This window comes from Pteronotus mesoamericanus, unplaced genomic scaffold, assembly GCF_021234165.1.
Source record: "Pteronotus mesoamericanus isolate MK-2021 breed Mesoamerican mustached bat unplaced genomic scaffold, CSHL_Meso_final scaffold_137, whole genome shotgun sequence".
Taxonomy (NCBI): Eukaryota; Metazoa; Chordata; class Mammalia; order Chiroptera; family Mormoopidae; genus Pteronotus; species Pteronotus mesoamericanus.
Genome location: NW_026555306.1, coordinates 4,764,003 through 4,786,922, shown reverse-complemented (window position 1 = coordinate 4,786,922; position 22,920 = coordinate 4,764,003). Strand labels below are relative to the sequence as shown.

At 51.5% G+C, this 22,920-nt stretch overlaps 1 protein-coding gene across 1 annotated transcript; it reads left to right on the top strand.

The window, feature by feature from the left end:
• Positions 1–328: 328 nt before the first annotated feature.
• On the top strand, positions 329–22,920 carry ODAD1 (outer dynein arm docking complex subunit 1). The gene is made up of 13 exons (XM_054588403.1): positions 329–398; positions 1,600–1,699; positions 1,863–2,052; positions 10,264–10,386; positions 10,709–10,822; positions 14,340–14,407; positions 18,271–18,458; positions 18,700–18,834; positions 19,481–19,563; positions 19,684–19,852; positions 21,684–21,847; positions 21,932–22,035; positions 22,353–22,920. The coding sequence occupies exons 1-13, from the start codon at positions 329–331 to the stop codon at positions 22,918–22,920; spliced, it is 2,076 nt and encodes a 691-aa protein (XP_054444378.1).

Below are 22,920 nucleotides of genomic sequence, written 5' to 3'. Positions count from 1 at the left end.
AGGGGCCGGGCCTCACTCGGCACAGCGGTCCGGGGTTCTCCCTTCGTCTGTGATCCCCTCCCCAAATTGTCGGCCTCAAAGATCCCGGGAGTCTAGGGGATCAGTGCCTGGCGCCAGACTCAGAGCCGCCGTGTGAGCAACACAGGGTGTGAGAGGCAGGACGTCGGGGGGAGTGTGGGGAGAGGCCAGGAACTGGGTGTCAGGGAGGGGTTAGAGCTGGTTCTGGGGTCCCCTTCCGATCTCAGTCCCTCACTGTTCATTGCTCGCCGCCCCCCCCCCGCCCTCCGGCCCTCTCCGCTCACTGAAGGGATCCCACCCTCTGGCTAAGATGCCTTCAGGATTTTCTGCAGGGAGCACGCGCTCCGAGGATGGAAGCGAGGCCTTCCTGGAGGGAATGGGTAAATCCTATGTTTTTTACTTCACGCATTCTTTCCCGCAGTTTTCCCAAGTCCCAGGCTCTGTATTGCAGGGTCCCAGGAACAGGGGGGCCTTTCTGGAGAGCCCTTTGCGATGGGGGAGCACATGTGCAGGATTGGAGGTGGAGCTGTTGGGGTGGGCCAGGAAGACTTCCTGCAGGAGGAGACGTTTGAGAGGGGCCCGGAACTCCCCAGAATTACCAAGCATAATTACCAAGCAGGAAGGAAGGAAAAATTTCAGCAGAAAGAACAGCATGTGGCTAGAGCAGGGTTTTTCAACCTCTACACTGTTGACAGTTGGGTCAGATAATCCTTTGTTGTGGGGGCCGTCCTGTGTGCTGTAGGGTGCTTAACAGCATCCCTGGCCTCTATCCAGCATGTGCCAGCAGCTCCCTCTGCACCCCCACACGTGCACCCACATCGCGACAATCAAAAAATGTCTCCAGACATTGCCAAATGTCCACGGGGGATAGAATCGCTCCGGGTTGGGAACCACTGGGCCATGGGAGGGGGCGAGCTGGAGGCGGAGGCTTGGAGAGGTGGGCAGGGCCAGGTCATATGGGGCCTTGAACCCCAGGCTGAGGAGCTGGGATTTTGTCCTGAGGGCGCTGGAGCGGCAGGGGAGGCCTGTGTGCGGGGAAGGGGCAGGGTCCATTCCGGGGGTAAAAAGACCCCCCGGGGCTGTGAGGGGAGGCTGGGCCATCTGTGAGGAGGCTGGGGCTATGGTCCAGACAGGAGAGGGTGAGGCCTGAGCCTAGGAGGTGGCCTGAGAATGAGGAGGATGGAGAGTGGGACTGAGGAAGGCTGGGCAGTGGAGGCTGAAGGCGAGGGAGGCAGCAAGAATGCTCTTTTGGTCACCAGTCCTCAGCTTTCCCGAGTTCTAGTCACATGCGGTGGGTCCCTGAGGACCACGAGGCCTTCCAGGAGCGCCCTCTAGTGGCTCAACAGATGTATGCCCAGCCCGGCGAGGAAGTGGGTTTAGCGGGGCAAGTCTCCAGGTCCGCTTGGGGTACAGGGGAGTATGAAGGGAGGAGAATTCTTGAGACAGTCCTAGAGCGGTGCTGGGGACTGGGTCTGCAGTTCAGTTGCAGCTTATGAGATCCTAAGGGATCCAGGATTCCTAGGTCCTGGGGAGGAGAGGACCTAGATTCCTATTGAGTCCCTCACCGGACCCCTCCCTCAGTAGATTGGGAACTGAGCCGACTGCAGCGACAGTGCAAAGTGATGGAGGGTGAAAGGCGGGCCTACAGCAAGGAAGTCCACCAGCGCATCAATAAGCAACTGTGAGCCAAGTGACTGCATCTCAGAGCTGGAGAAGGGGATGTTACAGGGGCTGGGGGCTGGCCTCCTGGGCCCAAAGCGGTGGGCAGGCCCAGTGTGTCCAGCCTCTAATGATGCTGAACTCTGCTCCTTGCGGGCCTCCCCTCCACCTCCCTGCCTGGACAGTGAGGAGATCCAGCGCCTGCAGGAGCTGCGGGACAAACTTCAGATGCAGATCAGTGTTGCCCAGAGCCAGGTCAAGCGCCTGCGGGACAACGAGAGGCTGGAGAACATGGGCCACTTGCTGAAGTGCCGGGCCCGGGTGCAGGCTGAGATCAAGGAGCTGCAGGAGCAGACCAGAGCCCTGGACAGGCAGGTGGGTTCTGAGACCAGACTCTGTGGACCCTACTTTGGGCAAATATCTTAACCACTTTGAACCTTAGCTTCCTGCTCTGAAAACTGGGGTTATCGAAAGCATGTGCCTGAGAGAGTGGTGCTCAGGCTCCAGTGGGAGTCTGGGTGTTTAGTGATGAGCACAGTCCCACATGGTCACGGGGCTGGTGCAGCGAAGGGGAAAGAGTCCCCTTCTGGAGTCGGTGCCACCTGTCTTAGAATCCTGGCCCTGCCTTGTCAGAGCTGTATTACCACAGGCAAGACTTCCCCTCTCAGGACCCTAGTTCCTACATCTGCAAAAAGAGGATGTTGGTCTAGACAGGTATCTAATCCCACCTGCCTCAAGGTCTTGCTTTTTGACCTTGGAAACTATGTGACTTTCCTACAGCAGCGTTCTTTCAGTTTTTTATGACAATGACTAGTGATGCACACACAGATGCACATGGATATAAACACACACACACACATATGTCTATCTGAAACAAAAGTTTCATCAAATCATACTTTTTTCTCTGTGGGATTCATTGTTACTGTCTTTTCTCCTCTTCATTAAAAAAAGTTGCTTGCCTAGACCAAGTGATTTCTTGCACACTCTGGGATCACAAACAGGAGTTTGAAAGGTATGCATCTTGGTGGTCTGTATTAGTTTTCTGTTGCTGCTGTAACAAATTATCAACTGGGTGGCTTAAAATAATACACATTAAGTATCTTATGGTGCTGAAGGAAATCCAGAATGGGTCCCACTGGGCTAAAATCAGTTTCAACAAGGCTGTGTTCCCTCTGGAGGCTTCAGGGAGAATCTACTTCCTGGCCTTTTCCAGCTCCTAGAGAGGCCGCCTGTATCCCTTGACTCAAGTCTCCTTTCTTTAGCTTTTAAGCCATCCATGACCAGTTGAGTTTTTCTTATGCTGAGTCACTCTGACTTCTGCTTTTGTCATCTCCTCTTTTCTGATTCTGTTCCTCTTTCACTTAAAAGGCTGCTTGTGATTATATTAGGCCCACCCAGATAATCCAGGATAATCTTCCCGTCTTAACATCCTTAATTTATTACATCTGCAAAGTCCTTTTTTGCCAGTTAAGGTCACATATTCACAGGTTCTAGAGATTAGGATATGGACAGCTTTGCAGGGGCGGGGAGGGGAGCACTATTCTGTCTACCACATGGTCTATAGTTACTACATTTGACTTCCAATTGATCTGTTTGTTCAGCTCTCAACATCACCCTAACTGCCTTTTGGAGGCTGAATCTTGATTCACACACACCACACTTCCAGCCGTCTCCTGGCAGTACAGTGGCTTAGTGGGTGTTCACTTGAGTTAGTTTTCCCTAGTCCTCCATGAGGAAAACTCAGTGGAGTCAGACGCAAGCGGGGCAATTTTGTTATCTTGACCCATGAATTCCTTTGCCCTAATAAACTTGATTGTGGAGAATTATGCCAGGTGGGGGATAGGGTCCCTAGAAGAGAGCTCCATAAACTTTCCCACAAGGCCAAGAAAGGATGTAGTTATCTGGTGACATTCATTTATCATCAAATATTTATTGAGTGCTTACTAAGTACCAGGCACTGTTCTAGGTTTCAAGAACATAGCAGTGAACAAAGCAGATAAGGACTCCTCTCTCATGTCGTTATTCTGCTGGAGAGACAGATAAGAAGCCAAATCAAAACTGAAGAAAGGGTCTGTTCAGAAGAACTCACCCAGAATCCAGCACAGAGAGACCAAAAAATAGGAAATATGGAAGGGTGGTTAAGAGACATTGCAGATACAGTGAGGTTAACTATATGTCTAATAAGAATTTAAGGGGAATAGAAAGAGAATGATGGGACAGGGGTAATATGTGACAAGTTAATACCTGAGGATATTCTAGAACCAATGAAAGAAGAAATCCACAGATTCAAGGATGCCTTAGAATCCAAAAGAGGGAAAGCTGTCAACTTAGAATTCTATGCCCAGTGAAAATATTCACAAACAAGAGAGCAGAATAGACATTTCATAGCAAAGAAAAATGTAGAGTTGGACATGGTATTTCTCAAAAATCTTGTGTCTTATATGACTTGACAGATGAATTCAACAGAACCCAAAAAACACTTTCTAAATGCTTACTTTCACTTTTTGAACCTATCACATTGGAGACTGATAACAGATACTGCTTGGACTTGTTCCTGTTCATAGTACCAGTCTATATAGTTATAAACAAGTATTTGATAAAATTCAGCAACTACATTCATGTTGAAAACTCTTAGAAAGCCAGGAATAAAAGGAAGTTTCCTGAATTTGATAAAGGGCAACTATAAAGCATCTTATACATTAAATATAGAGCAAACATATTTAATGGTAAAGCATGAAAAAAATCTTTTTGAGATCAGTAACAATATAAGGATGTCTGCTAGTATGACTTCTATTTAACATTGTCCTGGATATCCTATCCAGTGCTGTATGGCAAGGAAAAGAAAAAGAACAATTTAAAGGTTAGAGGAGAAGACATGAAATTGCTATTATTTGTAGATGGTATATTTGTGTACATAGAAGATTCAAAAGGATCTAATGCTAACTTAACAATTCACAAGATATTTTAACAATGTGGCTGGATACAAAATTAATATGCAAAGTTAATGACATTTCCTTGTATTAGCAGTAACTATTAGGAAATAAAAGAGAAGAAAAGACATTTATAATAGCCAAAAGAAGTCCCTACGAAGAAATCTAACAAAAGTGTGCAAGACTTCTATGGAGTAAATTGTAAACTTTATTGAGGAATACCAAAGAAAAACTTAACAAATGTAAAGATATACCGTATTCATGAATTGGAAGAGTTAGTGTTGTAAAATATCAGATCTCCAAGTAGATTTATGGATTCAATGTAATCCCAGTCAAAGAACTAAAAGCTTTTTTTTTGATTCGGTGGAGGTCACAGAACAGATTGGACTTATCTCCCTCACTCGCCTCCCTCCAGATCAGACTTATCTTCGTTGCTGCCTCCTCTGCTTCCTCAACAACCATGTCTGATAAACCCGGTATGGCCGAGATTGAGAAATTCGATAAGTCATAGCTGAAGAGGACTGAAATGCAAGAGAAAAATCCACTGCCTCGAAAGACGATTGAACAGGAGAAGCAAGCAGGCGAATTGTAATGAGGCCCGCACCGCCAATATGCACTGCATGTTCCACAAGCATTGCCTTCTTTTTTTACTTCTTTTAGCTGTTTAACTTTGTAAGGTGCAAAGAGGTTGGATCAGTTTAAATGACTGTGCCACCCCTTTTCACATCACGGCTACTGACAATGAAGGCCGTGCCTGCCTCTCACATCTGCCTCTCTGGTTGGCAGGGAAGGAAAACAACTTGCATGTTGATGAAGGAAGAAGCTGGGGGTGGGAAACGACAGTGAAATCTAGAATAAAAACCAAGCTGGTCCAAGGTATCCTGCAGGCTGTAAAATGCAGTTTAATCAGAGTGCCGTTTTTTTGTTGTTGTTGTTAAAATGATTTTAATTATTGGACTGCACAATTTTTTAAATATATGTAAATAAAAAGTTTTAAAACCTGAAAAAAGAAAATAAAAGTTGTTTTTTTTTAATTGGATGGAACTGACCAGCGTATTCTACGCTTTATAGGGAAATGCAATGAACAGAATGACTAAGATTGGCGTAAAAGAAGAATGATGTAGAAGGATTTGCTCCACCAGGTATGAAGATTTAATTCTTGTAATTGATGCAGGGCTAATCAAATGGGTCGAAAGGACAGAATAGAGAGCCTCAAAAGAGGCTTATCCACATGTGGACACTTGATATATGACTTCAAGAAATGGGAAATGGAGGATATGTATGTCCGTACTGTAAAATGAAACAAGATCCTTACCTCACACTCTGTACTCCCAAAACCAATTCCAGATGGATCAAAGGTCTAAAGCTAGGAAGATGGGAAGAATTTCTTAAGTTATAGAAATCTCTACTTCTGAAAAAAAATATTGATACATGTCATGATTTTAAAGTTAATAGTGTCTGTCAAAAGAACCACAAATGGTGTACAAAGTCTCAGAATGGAAGGGTATTTGCAATACAGCTGACAAAGGACTGGAATCAAGATCATATAAGGCACTGTTACAAATCATTAAAGAGTACGCCTATTTACATACCTACATACACACACACACACACACAGGATTTGAGCTGATGTGTCATAAAATAAGAAATTCTGATGTCCAATAAATGTAGGAATTATCATCACTCAGTAATCAGAGAAAGGCAAATGAAAATCATGAGATACCATTAAACACTGGATTTTCAAAAAGTAGTGTCCAAACATACCAAATGCGGGGGAGAGAAGGAACAGTGGGTACTCTTAGGAGCGGTTGGTGAGAGTATAAATTGTCATGTGTATTCTGGAAAGTTTTTTTCCCCTATTACCTATTACATTTGAAGATGGACATACCCCGAGATACCCAGTTGCATGCACTTGGCACGGTCACCAGAAGCAGCCTTGGGATCGAGCAGGCTAGAACTTGGCACCGGGTTTACTTGACTTTGTAGGAGGACAGAGGACTGGAAACAACAGCATCAAACATGTCTTTCTTGAGGGTCCAAGGGGCTGTTTCTCAGCACCTCCGATTGGAGGGTATCACATGAGCATGTGGGTGCTGCGTACCCTGGCATAGCGAAGCTTCATACACAAGAGGAGCCACCTCTTGTAACAGCTCACGAGGGTAGCTTCTAAGCCCCACCGGAAACATACTCAGTTATAAGAAATGCCCCACAGAGAAACCAGATTTCTATTCAGTCTTAGTCATGTAGGACCTTGGGATCCATGAACTCACTGTTCTTTCAGGGGTCATTTTTATAAGAAACATTGTTGCCTGGGAACACAGCTGGCATTCCATATTTACCTTACCCCAGTATGTTTCCATGGAAACCGTGTTGGAAGAAAGTAAACCAAAGCCATCTTCTAATAGAAAACAGGTTTAATCTGTTAATTTTTCCTTCCACCCAGCAATTATGCTTCTGAGCATATATGCTAGAACCAGGACTTCTTGAAAGAAGCATTATTCCTATAACTAGCTTCACACTGGAAACAACCAAAATGTCCATCAATATCAAATGAATAAACAAATTGTGGTATGTTTTTATAATGAAATAGTATATAACAATGAAAAGCAAATGAATCACAATTATACACAGCAACAAGGATGAATTTCACATTAAAAAAAAATCCTCACCCAAGGGCATTTTTTTCCCCTTCCTTTTAGAGAGAGAGGAAAGGAGAAAGAAACAGCGATGGGAGAAACATCAGTTGGTTGCCTCCCACATGTGCCTGGGCCGGGGATTGAACCTGCAACCTAGGCATGTGCCCTGACTGGGGGTTGAACCCACAGCCTTTCAGTTACAGGACTACGCTCCAACCAACTGAACCACACCAGCCAGGGTGAACAAGGATAAATTTCACATTTGAAGGAAGCAAGACATAAACTATATAAGTAGCATTATTTTATTTACATAAAATTCAAAATCAGGCCAAACCAAACATTTGTTTAGGGAGTTAAATATATGGTGATAAAACAAAAAGAAAAGTAAAAAAAAAATCCATAAAGTAAAAAAATTCATTTAACGAAGCAATAATGACCCTTCCCCTGAAGATGTCATTGTGCTAATCTCTGGAACCTGTGAATGACAAAAGACTAAGGATTTTGAAATGGAGAGATCATTCTGGATTATCTGGGTGGGCCCAATGTAACCACAAGGGTCCTTAAAAGAGAGAAGCAGAAGGGTCAGGATCAGAGAAAAGAATGTGATGGAGAGAGGAGGTATAACTATAGAAAGAGAGGTTGGAATGGCCACAAGCCCAGGAATCATAAACCAGGGAATCCAGCCTCTCAAAGCTGGAAAAGGCAAGGAATGAATTCTCTACTGGAGCCTCTGGAAGGAACACAGCCCAACTGACCCCTTATTTTTTAACCCAGTGAAACTGACTTTGAGCGTCTGACCTCCAGGCAGCAAGTCTGTGGTCCTTCCTTACAGCAGCAATGGGAACAAACAGGCAAGATAGTGGTCCCTCTGTGGAGAGGAAGACAGTAGAGATGAGAAGGGCACATCTACAGTGTGGTCAGTACTCTAGTCCTTGACCTGGCTGGGGGTTCAAGGATGCTCACTTAAAGACACACACACACACACACACACACACACACACACACACACGGCCCTAGCTGCTGTGGCTCAGTGGATTGAGTGCCGGCCTGCAAACTAAAGGGTCGCAGTTGGATTCCCAGTCAGGACACAGGCCAGGGTTGCGGGCCAGGTCCCCAGTAGCGGGTGTGTGAGGCAATCACACATTGATGTTTCTTTCCCTCTCTTTCTCCCTCCCTTCCCCTTTTTAAAGAAAAATTAATTAATTAAAAAAATTCTTTAAAAAATATATAAAATACACTGTACATACAGGATCTGTGTGCACTTTTCTGTATATGATAACATTTTAAAGGGAAAAAAAATGACGTTAACCATCATAGATCTAAATGTAAAACCTCAAGCTTCTGGAAGAAAACATAAGAGAAAATCTTTGTGAACTTAGGTTAGGCAAAGGTTTCTTAGATGTGAGACCAAAAGCATGATCCATAAAAGGCCAAACTGATATATTAGGCTCCATAAAATTTTAAAACTTATTTTTTTCAAAAGATATAGCTCAGAGAATGAAAAGACAAGCCCTACAATGGGAGAAAATATTTTCAAAGCACATTTCTGATGGGAAAAAAATCATCAAACTTGTATCTAGAATATATTAGAAACCCTTAAACACAATGTGAAACAAACAACCCAGTAAGAAAAATGGGCAAAAGACTTCATGAGACTCTTCGCCAAATATACAAGATGGCAATAAGCACATGAAAGATGCTCAGCAGTATTAGTCATTAGGGAAATGCGAATTAAAAGAATGAGATGTCTACACGCCTGTTAGAATGGCTGAAATGAAAAAGACTGACCACACCAAGCGTTGACGAGGATGCGGAGGAACTAGAACTCTCGTACCATGCTGGTGGGAATGTAAATGGAACAACCGCTTTGAAAAACAGTTTGGTAGTTTCTAAGCAACTATACATACACCTGCCATATAAGTCTTTATCCAAGAGATAAGAAAGCATATGTTCATATGATGAATTATACATGAATGTTCATAACAACTTTACTTGTAAAATTCAAAATAGAAACAATCCAAATGTCTACCGACAGATGAATGGATAAACAAGTAGTGGTATATGCATTTAATGGAACACTACTCACCAAATTCTTGAAAAGGAATGGGTGGTTGGTACACCCAACAACATGGATGAATCTCAAAACAACCGTTCTGAGTAAACGAAGCCAGAGCCCTCTCCTCAAGAGAGAATATGTACTATGTGATTCCATTTCATGTAAAACTCTGGAAAATGCAAAGTGGCCCTGGCTGGTGTGGCCCAGCAGCATCACCCCGATCTCTGCCTCCATGTTCACGTGGTGTTCTCCCCGTGTGTACAGCTGTGTGTGCAAAGGCCTCGGTCCTGCTAGCTGAGTGCCCACCCTAATGGCCTCATTTTAACTTGATTAGCTCTGTACAGGTCCTGTCCCCAGGTAAGGCCACATTTTTCCATCTTGGGGATTAGCACTTCAACATACAAATTCTTTTTTAAAAAAATGGAATGTATTGGGGTGACCTTGGTTAAGAAAATTATATAGGTTTCAGGTATGCAATTCTGCAACACATGGGGACAGGCTGGAAGCCGGTGTCTGCGTAACAGACCTGGGACTCTAATGGCATCAGGCTCATTCTCACTATCTGCCAGCCTCTTATCTCCACTGTGTCTACTGGCCTCATACTCCCAGGATGCTCCATGTGGTGGGGACTAGGGCAGTGGAAGTCCTGGAGTCCCATCCATCCAGCTCATTCAGTTCCCCTCAATTACCGAGAAAGGGTGCAGGCTGGCTCCGCCTGGGTACGTCTCCATCTCTAGACCAGGCTCGTGATCGTGCAAACCTGAGTCGTGTGGCTGGCAGGGTGGCTTCTTGTCGTTGGAAGCCAGACCCACATGGAAGGTTGGGGACTGTCAGCAGAAGGGTAGAGCAAGGGTGGCCATTGTCAGCCACGTTCCGCCACTCCCCCTCCCGCTCATCTTTGTCCTTGCTCTTTCAATCTCCCTCGCATTCAGCCAGCACACAGGGATCCTCCCCTTTTCTCCAGATCAAGGAGTGGGAGACCCGGATCGCTGTTCGCAGCAAGGATGGCAGGAGCCCGGGAGTCCTGCTGGATCAGAAGGCCAAGATCCGGAAAAGGATCAAGGTCATGGAAGACCAGCTGGACAAGGTGAGGGGTCAGCCTCTTGGCTCTTTCCAGGCCTGAACGCTGGGGCCGGGGGAAGGATGAGCACAGGGTCAAGTTCTGGGCACAGAAGGCCGGATCCCTGGATGTGGGAAGGCCTGAAACGCTGGGCTCCCTGAGGGGGCCGGGAGGCAGGATCCTGGAGGCATGGAGGACCCCCCAGGAAAGGAGACCGATGCTGCGCCTTTAAGGTGGGCCTGGGCGGTGCTCTCAGGGTCCCCAAACTGCAAACAGGCCCCTTATCTGACAAGCGCCCCCTCCTGGCCGCCTATCCCACGCCCTGCTCCCTTCCCCGCTCCGTCCCCAGGTCACCTGTCGCTTTGATATCCAGCTGGTGCGGAATGCAGCCCTGAGGGAGGAGCTGGATCTCCTACTGATTGAGAGGAATCACTATCTGAACGTGGACCGCAAACTGCAGAAGGTCAGGGGCCCCCTTGGGTCCCGCTGGGGTGGAGGAGAGGACAGGAGCAACCTGCCTTTTTCTAATACTCAGGTTGCGAATACGGAATTGATGAAGCCATGGGTTTACTTTAGTTCAGAGGGAATGGAGACCCAGGGAGTATTTCAGGATGCTCCCAAAAAGAAAGCAGAGCTCTGGCTTGCGTGGTTCAGTTGGTTGAAGTGTCGTTCCATATTCCAGAAGGTTGTGGGATCAATCCCAGGTCAGGGTATATATGGGAGGCAACCAATTGATGTTTCTCTCTTCCTTTCTCTCTGGAGTGAATGGACATACCCTTGGGTGAGGATTTAAAGAAAAAAAAAAAAAAAAGGAGCCCTTGCCGTGGCTGGTGTGGCTCAGTGGATTAAGTGCCAGCCAGTGAATCAAAGGGTCTCTGGTTCGATTCCAAGTCAGGGCACATGCCTGGGTTGAGGGCCAGGTCCCCAGCCAGGTCCCCAGTGGGAGGCATGCAAGAGGCAGTTCTTTCTTTCCCTCTCTTTTTCTCTCCCTTCCGCTTTCTCTAAAATAAAGTCTTTTTAAAAAAAATACGTATTAAAAAAAAAGAAAAGAAAGAGCCCTAACTGGTGTGACTCAGTGGCTGTTGGGTGTCATCCTGCAAAGCAAAAGGTCATGGGTTTGATTCCAGCCAGGGCACAGGCCTGGGCTGCAGGTTTCGTTCCAGGTCAGGGCACGTATGAGAGGCAACCTGTCGCTATTTCTCTCACATCGATGTTTCTCTGCCTTTCTCCATCCGTTGCCCTCTCTCTAAAAATAAATAAATAAAATCTTAAAGAAAAAAAGAAAGAAAGAAACAGAGATGTCATTTTGACTGTGATCACCCAGGGCAACCACTGAGCAAGACCGAGCAATCACATTCCAGGGGTTTCTCCGTAACCACTGCAGCCCTTTGAAGAATCCCCCCGCTTCACTCTCCCTTCCCTGCAAGAATAGAACAAAGAACTACATGTCCTTCTCCAAGATCAATGATTTGCCACGTTTACTCTGTGTAATTATTTCTACTGGGAATAATTTATTATTACGTTTGTTGAACTATTTGAGCGTCCAGAGCAGACACGAAATCTCTAGGAACTTCGGTGTGTATTTCCTAAAAACAAGCCTATTTTCTTTGGTAAGCACAGTGCAGTTCTCCAAATCAGAGGCTTTGACATTGTTACAATTCTAAACAGTCTATGTTTAAAGTCCCAGATTGTCCCAATGACAACCTTTGCAGCTCATGTGATTTTCGGCTCCAGGCTCCAGGCCAGGACCCCAAGTTGTCCTGGCCCTGCTCACTGGAATGGTCCCTTGGCCTTTCTTTGTCCTTGTGACTTTAACATTTTGGAAGCACCTGGGCCAGCTGTATTGTAGGAGGTCCCTCGATACGGGTGTTTCTGCTCTTCGTGATGTGAGTCAGGTTGTGCATTTCTGGCAGAGTATCACCTAGGTGACACTGTCCTTCGCATGTGTTATTATCAGGAGGCACATGACACCAGCTTGTCCCATGAGTAGTGACACTGACTTTGAGCCAGGTTTTTCCGATATTGAGTATTCCTCTTTGTAGCAAGTGGCCCAAGGAGATTGTTGGTGGCGATGTAAATATCCTGTTCCCTGATGCAGTGTCACACGCTTGTTTCAACATCCGTGAATGATTCTTGTCCGAATAATTGTCACCGTAAGGGCAGCCACTTGGTGATTTCCTAACTCTACCATTTCATCTACATTCATCAGGTGGCCAGGAAAAGCCTCTCATTCTCCCTGTGTATTTATGTGATCAGTAAGCATTCATGTATTCATACTTTATTCTGTGCATTATAATCCAGAACAGTTATTATTCATTATGGTGTTCAGACGGCCCCAGATTTGGCCAGCGGGAGCCCCGTTAAGCCCACTTCTAGTCCTTTTGACAGGCCCATCGTTCATTCGAGCACTTCCTTATGTTCTGGCGCAGGAAGATATTCCAGATTATCTCATACATGTTCTGTCTCAACTCTTGAGTTAGCCATTTCTCCAAGGAGTCCTGGTTCTTTCTAGCGGAGAGTAGGTGTTGAGAAACCAAAGTACTGACCGGCATTGAGTCCTCATTGTTACTGGGGTGTCACTGATTTGAAGCCCTTTCTTGGGAGAGAGCTGGGAAACACACATGTAGTTTAAAATCATGAGTTCATGTTGATACCGCTAACTCCAATCCAGCATTGCTGGGTTATTCTGGAACATTCCCCTTTTCATCTTTCAGTGTCTTCTCCCACAGTGGGAACCCTGGCTCCCAGCAGCCTCAATATACTCGGTCATTTGCTCAGTCCTACTGTGTGCACAGAAGAGAGCGCAGCTGTACTACCCTGGCACCGAGGGGCATAGGGATCTGCATCCCCTCCCCCGTCTCTATTCAAGTTATTGTATTCAGAGGTCACTTGGATTAGTTCACATTTTTTGTCTTTTATGTGGTTATATTCTTTTTTATTTTAATTCAATATTTTGTTTATTCAATTTTAGAGAGAGGAGAGGGGAGGGAGAAAGAGAGGGAGAGAAACATCAATATGCAAGAGAAACATTGACGGGTTGCCTCTCGCTTGCGCCCCAACCGTTACTGAACCTGCAGCCCAGGCATGTGCCCCGCCTGGGGACTGAACCTGCGTCCTTTTGCTTCTAGGAACGTTGCCCAACCAAGCCACAGCAGTCAGGGAGTGGTTATGTTCTTTGGTTGAAATACAGTTAGGTTCATTTGTTTTGCTTTGTATGCAGTTTTAGTTCTCACCCCTTTTATTGTTGGTTTAATTTTCTTTATGAATATGTAAACCAGTAACAGGGTTCCCAAATCAAAACTACTCCAGCAGGTATCCCAGAGGAAAACCATTTCCTCACTCCCTCTTCCATTTCACTCCTACCCAGACTCTGTAGTTTCTGGTTATCCATCCTGGGTTTCTTTGTGCAAAAGTAAATATATTTGTGTGTGTGTGTGTATATATAATGTGTACGTATGCATCGTGTATATGTATGCATTATGTATATGGTTATATGCATGTATGTATATGAACACACAGACATGTGTATATGCATGGGTATATGTATATATGTATATGTATGGTTCGTATACATTAACATATACACGTTATACATGTGTAAAAAAATATATAACTTCCTCCCTTTTTTCTCTTGAAAGAACCCTTTTAACTCATAAATTGCAAAGACATTTCCGTGGAAGCGGAAAACAGATGAATGCGGTCACAATGATGAACTTCACACATATTTCTGAGTCGAGCAGCGGGTTAGCTCAGCGTCCCCCTCAATGTTCTGCCTTGAGCGTTCCGCCGGAGGAGCCCCTGAGCCAGCCTCCAGTGCGGGCCCTGGCTTTCCGTTGACTGGCCTCTTTCAAATCCCTCTGCGGGCGGCCGGTGCTACTCAGGCAGCTCCGAAGTCGGAGCTCCACTTCTCCCTGGGGAAGCGCGGCCCCACCGCTGCGCCCGGAGCTGGTGAGAGCGGCATCCGCTTTTCCCCTCGGCAGGAGATCCAGCGCCTGCGGCACGCGATCAGCGCCCTCATGGCCTCCTCCACCTCGGCCTACACCGTCAGGTAGGGCCACCCCGCACGTGCCCTGCTTGGGGCTGGTCCCTCAGTCCGCTCCTTCCTCCTTCTCTTTCCTCCCTCCGTCCCTTCCTTTCTTTCAAAATTTACTTATTTTATTGCTTATGCTATTACAGTTGCTCCAGTTTTTCCCTCTTTGCCCTCCTATGCCCAGCCTGCCCATAGTCAGTCTCTACACCGTGGTCCCTGTCCGTGGGTCACGCGTGTATGTCCTTTGACTAATCTCTTCCCCCTCTTTCATCCAGTCCCCCTGCCCCCTCCGCCCCCATCGCTGCTGTCACTGGGCTCCATGGTCTGGGCTTCTGGTTCTGTTTTGCTCGTTAGTTAATTTTGTTCATTAGATTCCACTTATAAGTGAGATCATATAGCATTTGTCTTTCACCGACAAGTCAGCTTATTTCACTTAGCATAATAGACTCCAGGTCCATCCATGCTGTCGCAAAAGGTAAGGACTCTTTCTTTTACTGCTGTGTGGCATTCCCTTGTGTAAATGTACCACAGCTTTTTGATCCACTCATCTCCTGATGGGCACTTGGGCGGCTTCCAAATCTTGGCTATTGTAAATAACACTGCGATGAACACAGGGGTGCATATATCCTTTTGAATTGGGGTTTTGGGATTCTTAGGATATATTCCCCGAAGTGGAATCGCTGGGTCAAAAGGCAGTTCCATTTTTAATTTTGGGGGGGAACTCCATGCCGTTCTCCACAGTGGCTGCAGCAGTCTGCATTCCCGCCAGCAGCGCACAAGTGTTCATCCTCACCAGCGCCTGTTGTTTGTGGATTTATCGATGATGGCCATTCTGACAGGTGTGAGGTGATACCTCGTTGTGGTTTCAATGTGCATCTCTTTGATGGCCAGTGATGCTGAGCATTTTTTCAGGCCTATGGGCCATCTGTGTACCCTCCTTGGAGAAGTGCCTACTCAGGTTCTTTGCCCATTTTTTGATTGAATCGTTTGTCTTCCTGGTGTTGTGTCATGTAAGTTCTTTATATATTCAGTCCACGCCTTTCATACAGCGGTGGTGGGAGGTTCCGAACTCAAGAAATCAACCATGAGAACCTACGTTGTTTTTCATAAGGCGCCCCTTTCTCTCCACTGATTTCCCAGCCACCTCGGGTGTATGAATTCACTAACTTCCTTGGCCCCGGTCCATACATGGCACGTGGCACGTCAGGGTTCGGAGACAGCTAATGAGACGGTGCACACAACACAGGCTGCGTGGGGCCTGGGACAGCGCAGCATCGGTGAATAGGAGCAATTAGATTGGCTGACAGGGACAGAGAGTCTCTCAGGCCACCGTCAGGTAGAGAGACATGTACGGAAGGAGAACCCACTGCCCTCGCCTTGCTCTGTCCCTGCCCCTGGGGGTCCTCGGGGCACCATCACCCTCTCCCCCCGACGCTGCTCCTTCTGAGCCTCCACCCTGTTCTCTTGCTCCAGATGGTCTCCTCTGTCTGTCTGGTGTCTCATTTCCACCTTGTGACTTCCGCTTGCTGACGGTTCACGATTCCTCCTGACATCAGCTCTAACCCAAATCTACCTCACGGTCTGTGATTTGCCAGGATGCACACACAAAATCCGCCGTTTGAAAGTGTACAATTCACTTCTATCTAGATCGGAAACACTGTCATCTCTCCAAAGGAAACCTGTCCCCGTTAAGCAGTCACTCTCTTCTCCTGTCATCCCCAGTGCCCTGGAAACCACTACCTCCCTTCCTGTCTCTATGGATTTGCCTGCCTCAGACATGTCATGTAAATGTCATTATATAATAACGTGACCTTTTGTGCTTGGCTTCTTCCACTTAATGTGATGCTCCTGAGATCCATCTCCGTAGCAGCGTGTATCAGCCCTTCCTTCCTTTTTATGACCAAGTCTGTCATTTCCTCCATCGTGGCCCCTTCAGAGCCCGGACTGGACCTCGCGGCCTCCGCTCGCACATAGCTTTGGCTTCTTCCTAACTTGGCCTTCATAATGTAACCTTCTGTGGCTTCTCCCTCTACGTGTGTGTACTTTCAGCTCCCGGCCCCACCCTTCCTTAGCGTTTCCCTCTGCACTTCCCAAGGGAGGGGGACAATCTGATCGGCCAGCACATCTTCTTGCCAGGCCCCCAGGCGGTGCCCGCTGGCCTGTCTGTGCGTCGCCAGGGCCCAGCCCCCCCCAGCACACAGCCCCCCACCCCTACTTGATGTGGTGGACAGCGTCGCTGGGTCAACGACAGGGCGTTTTCACCTGGGAGGCGGGGCAGGTGCCATCATTGCTGACGCTTCCTGTCAGACTACGCAGTGTCATCAGTGCTTCCTGGGTCAGGTCACATCCCCTCTCTGAATCTCCACATGACGGAGCAATAACCGTGGTGTCTACCTCACGGGGAGGCTGCAGACCGCCCCCTGCAGGGCCTGGATCTCGAGTGGTGGGGCTCCCTCTTCCCTGCCCACAGCTGACAGGGAGCCCAAGGCCCAGAAAGAGCTGTGAGTCCTCATCCCCAAGGGACAGCCACCAGAGGCAAGAGGGGTCCCTGGGACTGGGGCCCGTGGCTGCCATGGGAGGCTTCTCACCGAGGAGCATTGACCTGAGTGACCTTAAAGGCTTTGAGTAGAACAGGGAGCTGGGGCTCTGGGTGGAGGCAGCTAAAGCCGGCAAAGGTGGGGAGGTGGGAGCTCGAACGGTTCAAGGGCGGCGGCCCGAGGAGGCGGGGCTGCTGGTCTCCCAACCCAGTGACTGTCTGACTTTTTCCTGTGAACCGTGAAGGACGCTTGGGGCCATTGAAAAGCTTAGAAGCTGCATTTTCAGATGTGGGCCAGGGGAGGTTCAGTGAGTGAGGCGTCCAGGGTGTCCCCAGGGTCCTCACAGGGTGTGCATGCAAGTGCTGGTGGTATCCCCTACCTGTCCAACACGAGGTCCCGAATAGTCCAAGTCCCTTATGTTTCCAGCCACACGACCCCCAAACTCGAGCACAATTACCTCGTCCCGGGGCCTCCCCACATCGTCTGAGCACCCTCCCTCTCTCTACCTGCACCATCACCGTCCCGCCTCCCGTCCCAGGGGTCACACGGTCACACCCGCGTCTGGGATGGCCCTGGTAGCCGGGGAGGAGCTTCAGGCTGTAATAAAGAACAGGATGCATTTGTTTGAGCAAAAGGATTGCAAGCTGGGAGCCGCAGGTTCAGGTAGCAGCTCAGCTGGCTCTAGGGAGAACAAAGAAAGGCAGGTTTATAAAGGCACAACCCACGCAGCGCGCTTCTCACATGCAAAGGCAGGCAGGCAGGCAGGCTGGCTGGCCGGCCTGTGCGTTCATAGGGCTCCGGAACTGCGAGGAGGAAATCAAGTCCATAAAATCCATGTACCAGCTGCTGTGCCAGGCTGTTTATGGCTCCAGGCTGTTTAAGGCTCAGCTTTGAACTGAGTTTAGCAACAGGTTTAGCAACTTAATGGCAGCTCTGAGAACTGAGGCAGGAGATGTGCACAGGCCCCACTTCCCTAATGGCCTCCGACGCTAATTGAAGTGACTCTCCAATGCCTGCTCCATTTTATTTTGTCTTTTATTGGCCTGCACCGCAGTGGTACCCACTCTGTGCACAAGGCCGTCAGTCCCTTACAGGGTCTAGCGCCGGGTCGCCGCCACCCCCCCACCCCCGGGCCATGACTCTGTACCATAAGCCCACCCCTACCCATCTCTAGCACCCAGAAAGTTTTCTGCCTTTCTGATCTCAGGGTAACCCTATCCCTGGGACCCCAGACTGGCCCTGCCCGTCCACCTCCTAACCCCAGACTGGACCCACTATCCCTGGGAAACCCAGGCTGACCCCAGTCCAGCCTCCGATCTCCCTGCCCCGACTGGCCTTCCCCAGGGAGGAGGCGAAGACCAAGATGGATATGCTGCGGGAGAGGGCGGACAAGGAGGTGGTCCAGAACCAGACGGAGGTGCAGACCTTGCAGCGGCAGATCGCGCACTTGGATCAGCTGCACCGCTTCCTCAAGCTCAAGAACGATGATCGCCAGCCGGATCCGGCCGTCGTGGAGAAGCGCGAGAAACGGGGTGAGGGCCGGGCTGCCACCGCCACACCCCACAGACCAGGCCGCCTGAGGGGCGCCGCGCGGGTCTCCAGGTCTCGCTAGGAGGCAAGGGCCGGGGCCGGCCTGCAGGGGGCGCCGGAGAGCGCGGGGTGCGGGTGGTGTGTGCCCGGCCCGGAGGCGGCCCGGCCCTCGGCTCGCTCCACGAGGCCCCTCGGGGCTAGTGGCCGCACTGGACGCAGACCTCACTGCCCGTCTCCTCCCAGCCCAGGAGGTGGCCGAGGGCCTCCGGAAGACCTCCCAGGAGAAGCTGGTGCTGCGGTATGAGGACACCCTGAACAAACTGTCCCAGCTGACGGGGGAGAGCGACCCGGACCTGATGGTGGACAAGTATCTGGAGAGTAAGCGCCTGCGCGCCGCGGCGGAGGCGAGGCGCGGCCCGCAGCGTCCCAGGCAGCGCCACGCCGGCTCCGCCTCGGTCACCGAGGGCCCTGGCGACGCTGCACCTGTGCGGGACGCGCGGGCAGGTTCTGCACGTACCCCTGCGGTGGGCCCGCCTCTGCCACCCCCCCCCCCCCGGCGTCCCCCGTCTCTCTCCTACCGTCTCCACCTGCTGTCCCCTTTCCTCTGTCCCCCTCTTCTCCGCACCTGTCCGTCCTCCCGGAGTGTCTGTCTCTCTGCCTTTTTATTTGTCGGATTTCGCTGGGCGCGTCTGTCTCCCGCCTCCCCGACGGCCCCTTCCCTTTCCTCCCTGCTCCCGGCTGTCGCTCCCGGGCCTGCGAGTCACTCTCCAAACCCTCCCCTCCATCGCGCTTCTCCCCCGTGTCCCTGTTGTCGTCGGTCTCCCTGGCCTTCTGTTCCCTTTTGACCCGCCTCTACCATTTTCTCTCCCTCACTCTCTGTCGGTATTTCTGGGTCTTTCTGTGGCTTTCTGTCGCGCTCTCAGTCTGACTTTCTCTGTGCCCCCTTTCTCTGCCCGTATCTCTTTCTGAACACCTCTGTCCCTGTGTCTCTCGCCCTGCCTTCCCTTTCCCGCCCCGCGCCCAGTGGAGGAGCGCAACTTCGCTGAGTTCAACTTCATCAACGAGCAGAACTCGGAGCTAGAGCGTCTGCAGGAGGAGATCAAGGAGGTGAGTGAGGGGGCCAGGCCCCGAGCCCCGCCCTCCCTCCTCGCCTCGGCGCCTGTCCAGTCCCCCGAGGTCCGGCTCCTCTCCCGGAGCCGGGCCCAGCGTCCCGCCCCTGCCCCGCAGGTGCAGGCGGCCATGGGGAGCATGCGCGCCAGCGAGGCCACCCGGCAGGCGCTGCAGGCGGAGCGCCGCGCGGCGTTGCAGCAGAGCATCGAAGGCGTGCGCTCTGAGGCGGATCACCTCGAGGTCCGCTCCCAGGAATTTCGGGGGCAGCTGGAGCAGCTCAAGGCCGGTGAGCGCCCGCCCCTCTTCAGCTGGGAGCAGGTGATGAGCACGCAGAGGACCCAGACCTGGGCTGGCCACTTGGAGGTTTCTGCAAATGATGTTGTGCGCTCACTTCTTTGCCGATCGCATATCCATCATCCACTCACCCACCCACCCGTTATTCCAACCGTCCCATATCCGTCGCCCATCCAGTCTCCATCATCCACTCATCCCACCAGTGAAGAGCGCTCAAGAGTCAGGCTGCCCTGGGGCTCCACCATTGGTGGACGCTGGTGTGCGGTTTCCGCCGCCCACTGCTCTCTGGGAACGGGATGTAGTGCGTGCTTCGTAGGGCGGTCATGAGAAGTAGATGGGATGGTGGATGGCAAGGTATAAAGGTGGTGAGAGACAGAAAGGTGGCAGTGGCGATGGGGAGCAAGCAGGAAAGCCGCTTCATGGCACACAGTAGGAGCACAATTATCCGGAGTCCGCCCTCCCCAGTCGTTGAGGCCGTTGTGCGGACGCCTGTGCTGGGTGCGGAGGCCCGGGTGGGGAGCGGCTGCGGGGAGCCTGACCTGGGCCCTGGGTACTTGTAACCCAGGAGCTAGGGTGGAGGACACCTGGGGCCTTGAAGTGGGGTGCGTCTTGCCTCGGTGTCGAGGGTGGACCGTAATCTTGGGTGCCCAGTGCAGAATAAAAAAGTGGGGCCCCTTGTTAGGGGGAAAAAAGTGTCAAGAATCTCAAGGTGGCAACAGCAGAGCATCAAAGCAAATGCAGGGCCCTTCGGAGCACCAGGCCCTGTGCCACTGCCCAGGTGACACATCCGTGACCACGGCTCTGCTGGGTGACAGGGAAGGCTTCCTGGAAGCAGCGATGCTCAATGCTGATCTTGAAGGATGAGTATTTAACTGAAAAACTGGGCAGGGACTGCTTCCAGCAGGCGGCCGAGGCCCAGAGCCGCCTTCACTGCATGCGCATGCGTGCAGGCTCCTTGTGCAGGACCGCAGGGTGCAGGGGTGGGGGCGGAGGGGGCCGGGTCCTGAAGGGAAGCCAGGCTGAGGCACTTCCCGGAGGTGCTGGGGAGCCATGGGAGGGGCGTGAGCAGGACAGGGCTGTGCGTAGGGCAGTTGGGGGGCGGAGGACAGAGAGGAGGGGCAGAGACCGGTGGGCCTTGGGGGAGAAGGGGAGAAGGGACGAGGTGCACCCGGTCTGGGCCGGTGCGGGCGAGTCCCCTCCCTGAGATGGAGTGCGGTTGGGACGACCCAGAGCTCAGTGTGGCTGGTCGGCGGTGTCCCCGGTGTCCCGGGAGGGACCCCAGGAGGAAATGGTGTAGGTGAGCCTGGAGCTCAGGGGCGGAGTCCCAGGGGTGGCTGGTGGGGATGGTAGGGTTGGGTGCAGATTCCTGACAGGGTCGCGGTGCCTTCGTATTTCATGCACCACCACCACTTAACGAACCAAATCAAATATAAGCGGGTCATGCCCAGGCCAGTGGTGTGAGTGGGTCACGACAGCGACCCACATGGCTCAGCCAAGGACAGCATGGCCCGCACCTGGAGTATGATGTTAAAGGAAGCATGTGTTTCCCTGGGGCTCCTGAGCTGCGGGGTCGGCTGCCTCTGACAGAGCTGCGGGAGGCCGTGTCTCAGGGGAGACGCCTTTTGGGTTCCCTTGGACCCCCTCGCTGTTCGTCCGGAGCCCGGTGCCAGGCCCGCAGCGATGGCTCCCACTGCCTGGCTGGCTGCACCCGGGGACTTCTTCGAACCTTGCTCTCTCTGTTCACGGGGCCTTGCAGGAAGGCGAGGGCTGGCACCCAGAGTGCTCCGGCTCCACGACAGCCTGCGCCCCGCCCCGCCCCGCAGGTATCCAGCAGTTCTTCACCAGGGCCCGCTGTGACAGCACTGTCATCGATGACCTCCTGGGCATCAAGACACACATGCGAGACCGCGACATAGGCCTCTTCCTGAGCCTCATCGAGAAGCGGCTGGTGGAGCTCCTCACGGTGCAGGCCTTCCTAGACGTCCAGGTGGGGAGGCAGGGGACGCGGAGGGGACAGGCAGCCCCAGCCTCGGAGGCCGGCCCGAGCTGACCAAGGACTCACCCCCTCCAGGGGCGCACCCCCGCCAGCTTGGCAAACGCCGCCCTCCTGGTGCTGGGCCAGACCTCCGAGGACCTGCCGAAGAAGGTGGCCCTGCCTCAGCTCCCGGACTATCTGTGAGGCACAGGGCGAGAGGGCGGTGGGAGGGGACGGAGACTCCATGCGGCAGAGGGGACAACCGGGAGGCAGGGTTTTAGGGGGCCCAGAGAGCGGGTGTGGCTCTGGGTGGGGGGAGTAGATGAGGTGGGTGCTTTGGGGAACCAGAGTAGGGGCTCCCGGAGACAGCATGGGACGGCGGCCCTGGGGGCTCCAGAGGGACAAGGGCTCCTAGCGCTGGCTGGCGCACGCTGCGGGCCTAGGGGTATGGCGGTGGGGAGCCACTGGCCTTTTGTGGGTGGAGGCGCAGTCCCTTCCTGCCTTTCCCGCACTTCAGGGAGGACCCCGTGGGCTTCGAGGCCAGGGACGACTACCCGATGAGCAGGGAGGAGCTGCTGAGCCACGTGAAGAAGGCTGTGGGCGCCCGGGAGCAGCCCGTGAGGGAGCCGGTGGAGGTGAAGGCCAGCAGCGGCCAGAGCATAGCCATCTCCGGGGCCCAGAAGGCTGGCTCGGGCGCGCCCCTGGTGACCACCAAGAGCCCTGCTATGTTCTCCGCGTCCGCCTTCAGCCAAAAGACTAGCGGCATCCTGGTGTCCAGCGGGGGTCGTGCCACCAGCTCCAATGTGGGCCGCGTCACCTTTGATGACCCCAGCTCCAGTGCAGGCCGCGTGACTGAGACCAGCTCCACCAGTGCCAGCCCGGCCTCAACTGGGGGCCGCGTGACCTTCAGACCCCCCAGCTCGAGCAGCTATCTGGGGTCCACGGGATACGTGGAGTCCAGCAGAGGCCCCGAAAGCGTTGGAGGCGCGCAGAGTGGAGGCGCCAGGTCGGAACTGAGCGCTGACCCAGCCACCAGCACCGGCCCGGGCTCCAGCACCAGCAGAGACTCACAGAGCAACGAGTAG

Coding starts and splice junctions, on each gene's coding strand:
- ODAD1 (XM_054588403.1), top strand. CDS start 329: ATGCCTTCAGGATTTTCTGCAGGGAGCACGCGCTCCGAGGATGGAAGC. Junction 399..1,599: donor GGCCTTCCTGGAGGGAATGG/GTAAATCCTATG, acceptor CCCCTCCCTCAG/TAGATTGGGAACTGAGCCGA. Junction 2,053..10,263: donor CCAGAGCCCTGGACAGGCAG/GTGGGTTCTGAG, acceptor CCTTTTCTCCAG/ATCAAGGAGTGGGAGACCCG.